Below are 4,123 nucleotides of genomic sequence, written 5' to 3'. Positions count from 1 at the left end.
CCGGACCCTTGAAATCTCAGGACCGGCATGAATGTCGGCCATCTGAATTCCCGCGCTGATTTGACGCCCTGGTAGACTATTTTTTTTCTCAAGTGGACAAAGGTGTGCAATTTGAACTTGTGCAATATTCACATCAATTTGTGAACCCATTTTGTGCAGCGCGTGAGAATTCGGCACCAAAATTCAGATAGCAGAATGTGTATCCATTTAAAATCTGAAATCCTTGACGATCTGTATCATTTTATTCTCGTTACTAACACAACACTAGTACGCTAGTAATATTGAAACGAAACCGTAGTCGAGTACAAACGGACATGGTGACGGTGGCACTCCGGCGCAAGATCAGTGACACTCTTCTAAGAACTCCCCATGCTGAAGTCGAAGTTGCTGCAGGTAGTGCCGATGCCGAGGAGCAGCCCACTGAACGCGGACGTGTCCTTGTCCAGGTCGAATATCAGCAGGTTGTTCTCCAACTGGTGCCCCCCGAGGATCACCGCCGGCGACTCAGCATGTGCCGGCACCGACGAATCCGTCTGAACGAACGCGAAGCACACCGTCTGGTCGTTCACCTGCACGAGCGAACTGGCGCCGGGCAGTGTCCAGTTCTGCCCTCCGTCCAGCATCAGGTCGATGTTGGCCACGGCATAGCCCACGCTGGTCATTGCGAGCTCCGACGCCTGGTAGCACATGTCGAACGGCGCCACCTTCTCCGCGCGCGCGATGCCGCTCGTGGCCGCGTCGAACGCGTTTCGGAGCGGCCAGTAGATGTCCCAGCGGAGCGCGGTGTAGGGCGTGACGGTGCTGAAGGCGGCGCCGCCTTGGCCTCTCCTTTCCATGTCGAAGGCGCCGGACGGCGTGGGCACGCGCTGCTGGTTCACGGCGATGCCGGTGATGGTAAAGTAGTAGGCGCGGTTTTTGGGGTTGAAGAGGAACGGGAGAGGGTTCTTGCGGAGGCTGTCGGCGAGCTCCACGGTTGGCGCGGCCAGGAGCTGGAACGGGCCGCCGCCGAAGACGGCCACGCCGTCCCCGGCCCTGGGCAGGCACAGCGCGAACTCTTGCTTCAGGCGGTACCACTGGGCGACCTGCAACGGCAGAGAGTTAAGCAGCCTCGCAAGCCCCGCGACGCCGGCCACGCCCGCCGGGAGCGAGGTCAAGAACTCCCCCGGCGCGCAGGACCCGACGACGGGGAAGGTGACCGGGAAGAGTGGGTTCTTGCCGTCCGTGGTGTTGGTGGCGATCGAGATGGTGGTGGCTTGGGCGGCGACGCAGCGCCCGTCGACCGGGTTGTACGGCAAGGCGGTGCAGATGCACGGGTCCTGCCCCTGCACCGGCCATTCCGCACTATCGCAGACATCCGGGGTGAACATATTGCGGATGCCGTTGCAGTCGCTGCCTTCGCACCCGATGGCCCAGTGCGTGCTGGGGCAGTTGGCGACCCAGAGCATTGGGCCGGCGAGGTCGAGGAGGAGCGGCCCCCCTCCGTCCTTGATGGCGATGGTGTAGAGGGAGGTGGAGGCGTCCTTGTTGACGCGCGCCACGAGGGGCCGCCAGGCCGTAAGCTGAGCCGCTGCGTCCGGCGGCGACGTCCCCAGCAGCACCGCCAGCGCCAGCAGCGCATCGGCTGCCGCGCTGCGGCGGCGCTGCTGCGACATGCCAGAGCTTGCATGGAGTAATTGACTGACTGATATATCTACGTGCCGATGGGTTTGGGTTTTGGTCATCGGCGCGGTTGCGTTTATATAGTCGGAGAAGAAGAGGAGCGGGGTTGACTGACTTTGCACGCGTTGACTGACTGTATGCTTGGGGGTTTGGGTAGGGCGAGTGGGGGAGGGACACAAGACAAGACACAGACGAATCGCGTCGACCAACGCCGTCGAGATTCCAGCGGCGACTTAGCTAGTGACGTCCACCTCGTGCGTTTGCTCGACCTAGGCGTCGAAGCTGCAGTGCACCCGGACCCGGTCATGGAGAGATCCTGCAGATCACCGGCCCCGAGCGTGCTACTTGTCCCCTGTGAGCTCTGGAAGAAGTGCATGAGCCGCGAGAACACACAAACACTGACCAGTTAAGCCCAAGAGGCCATACCAGTAATAGAAACCTAGCTAAATTAACTGATCAACACTGATGATTTACCTTGTTGTAGGGGACCGACTAAACGTCAGGTACCTGAAAATATATCAAGCATCAGCCACTTCTTTTTGTCGTTGGATCTTCATCCAAGGGCTCACACGTCATCTTCCACCTCCCAACTGCCTTCTTCCTCCCACGATCTGGTCCACCCAGTCATGTTTCGTTATTATTTTTCTTCAATGTAAACTATACAAATATGTTAGCTGATCTTTTTAGGTTAGTATTGTCAGACGTTTGGGGACAGTGTTGCATAAAGAAGCTGGTTTCTGTCGTTCTTGCTGGTTTTCGACCTATTAGCTTGTGTAATGTTATTTACAAAATCATAGCAAAAACCCTAGCCAATAGACTCAAACCTCGTTTGACGGATTATATTGACCAATCTCGGCAAGCTTTCATTGAAGGTAGAAGGATTAGCAACAATATCATCATAGCTCAGGAAATAACTCACTCTTTTGCTTTGAAATCTTGGAAAACCCCCGCTTTCATGCTTAAAATTGATTTAGCCAAAACTTTCGATAGACTTGAATGGAACTACATTATGCAAGCTCTCTCACGAAAAAGGCTTCATGGTCATTTCATCAATTTGATTTATGCATGCATTACGGTTCCTTCTTTTTGTGTTACCATTAATGGCCAATCTTATGGTCGCTTCCAGAGTTGCAGGGGGATTAGACAAGGATGTCCTTTATTTCCTTACTTGTTTGTTTTAGCAATTAACGAGCTTTCTATATCCCTCCAAGAGGCTATGTGCTCAAATCATTTGGCAGGTATATCTTTAGGCACTGGTTGTCCTCCCATTCACTCACTCATGTTTGCAGATGATTTATTAATTTGTGGTCAAGCCTCAATTACTGAAGCTACTCACATGCTCCATATTCTTCAAAGATTCTGCAACCTATCAGGTCAAACTCCTAACTGGAATAAATCAGGTATCATTTTCAGCGCAAATGTTAGTGCTTGCATTAAGGATGACATCAAAAGAATTTTTCCTGTTATGGACATCGATGCTAATTCAGTTCACCTTGGGCACCCTTTAATCCTACCAGCCAAGGATAGATTTGCTGCTTATAATTTCGTGGCTGACAAATTTCGTAACAAACTTAGTGGTTACAAGGCCAATAAACTCTCTCATGCAGTCAGATTAACGCTTATTAATTCTGTCTTTGCTTCCATCCCCATATATTACATGTCTAACATATTATTCTCTAGGAAGTTGATTGCAAAGCTCACGGCCATTATTAGGAATTTTTGGTGGACATGAATAAAAGAGGAACCGAGGTCTAGAGCACTTTGTCTTAGGGCATGGAAGGACATTTGTATTCCGAAAAGTGAAGGAGGCCTAGGAATAAGGAACATCCAAGCTATGAACAGAGGCCTTGTTCTTTCAGCGGCATGGAGAATTGCGGAAAACCCTGATTGCTTTCTCTCAAGAGTTCTCAAATCCAAATACTTTCCTGAATCATCAATTTGGAGAGCTAGTTCAAAAGTTCCAAAATCTGCCTTCTGGTCATCCATTTTAAAAATACGCCACTTTCTTTACTCGAATTCTTTTTATCAATTTATTGAAGGTGACTCTTCTATATGGAGCACTCCGTGGTGTCCTGTTTGGGAATCCATCTATGACCACCTTATAATACAACCTGGTCATTTCATTTATCCTTCGCAAGTTAAGGATCTATGGCTGCCTAACCAAAAAGCTTGGAACACTAGCCTTATTTGCACACTCTTTGATGAGCAGGCAGCTAACATCATTATGCAGGTTCCAATAATTCAATCGGAAGGTACCGACATCCTATGTTGGAAGCTACATAATTCAGGAAAAATGTAATTCCAAATCAGCATATAGAGCTTGCCTATAGGATATGCAGGAACATGGCGAGCCTTTACCTAGACAGGCATCTACATGTGTAAAGCATATTTTAAAACAGACTTGGAGAGCAAAAGAGATGGTACCCAGAGTACAAACCTTCACATGGAGGCTACTTAGGAGGGC

General features: G+C 50.5%; 1 protein-coding gene across 1 annotated transcript; it reads right to left on the bottom strand.

Annotated features, from left to right (window-relative positions):
* Positions 1–200: 200 nt before the first annotated feature.
* Positions 201–1,652, bottom strand: LOC123066307 (chitinase CLP-like). The gene has a single exon (XM_044489415.1). The coding sequence runs from the start codon at positions 1,650–1,652 to the stop codon at positions 357–359; it is 1,296 nt and encodes a 431-aa protein (XP_044345350.1). The 3' UTR covers positions 201–356.
* Positions 1,653–4,123: the final 2,471 nt, after the last annotated feature.

Source organism: Triticum aestivum, chromosome 3B (assembly GCF_018294505.1).
Source record: "Triticum aestivum cultivar Chinese Spring chromosome 3B, IWGSC CS RefSeq v2.1, whole genome shotgun sequence".
Lineage (NCBI taxonomy): Eukaryota > Viridiplantae > Streptophyta > Magnoliopsida > Poales > Poaceae > Triticum > Triticum aestivum.
The sequence above is the reverse complement of the archived record's forward strand: the minus strand, read 5'-3'. Positions and strand labels throughout refer to the sequence as shown.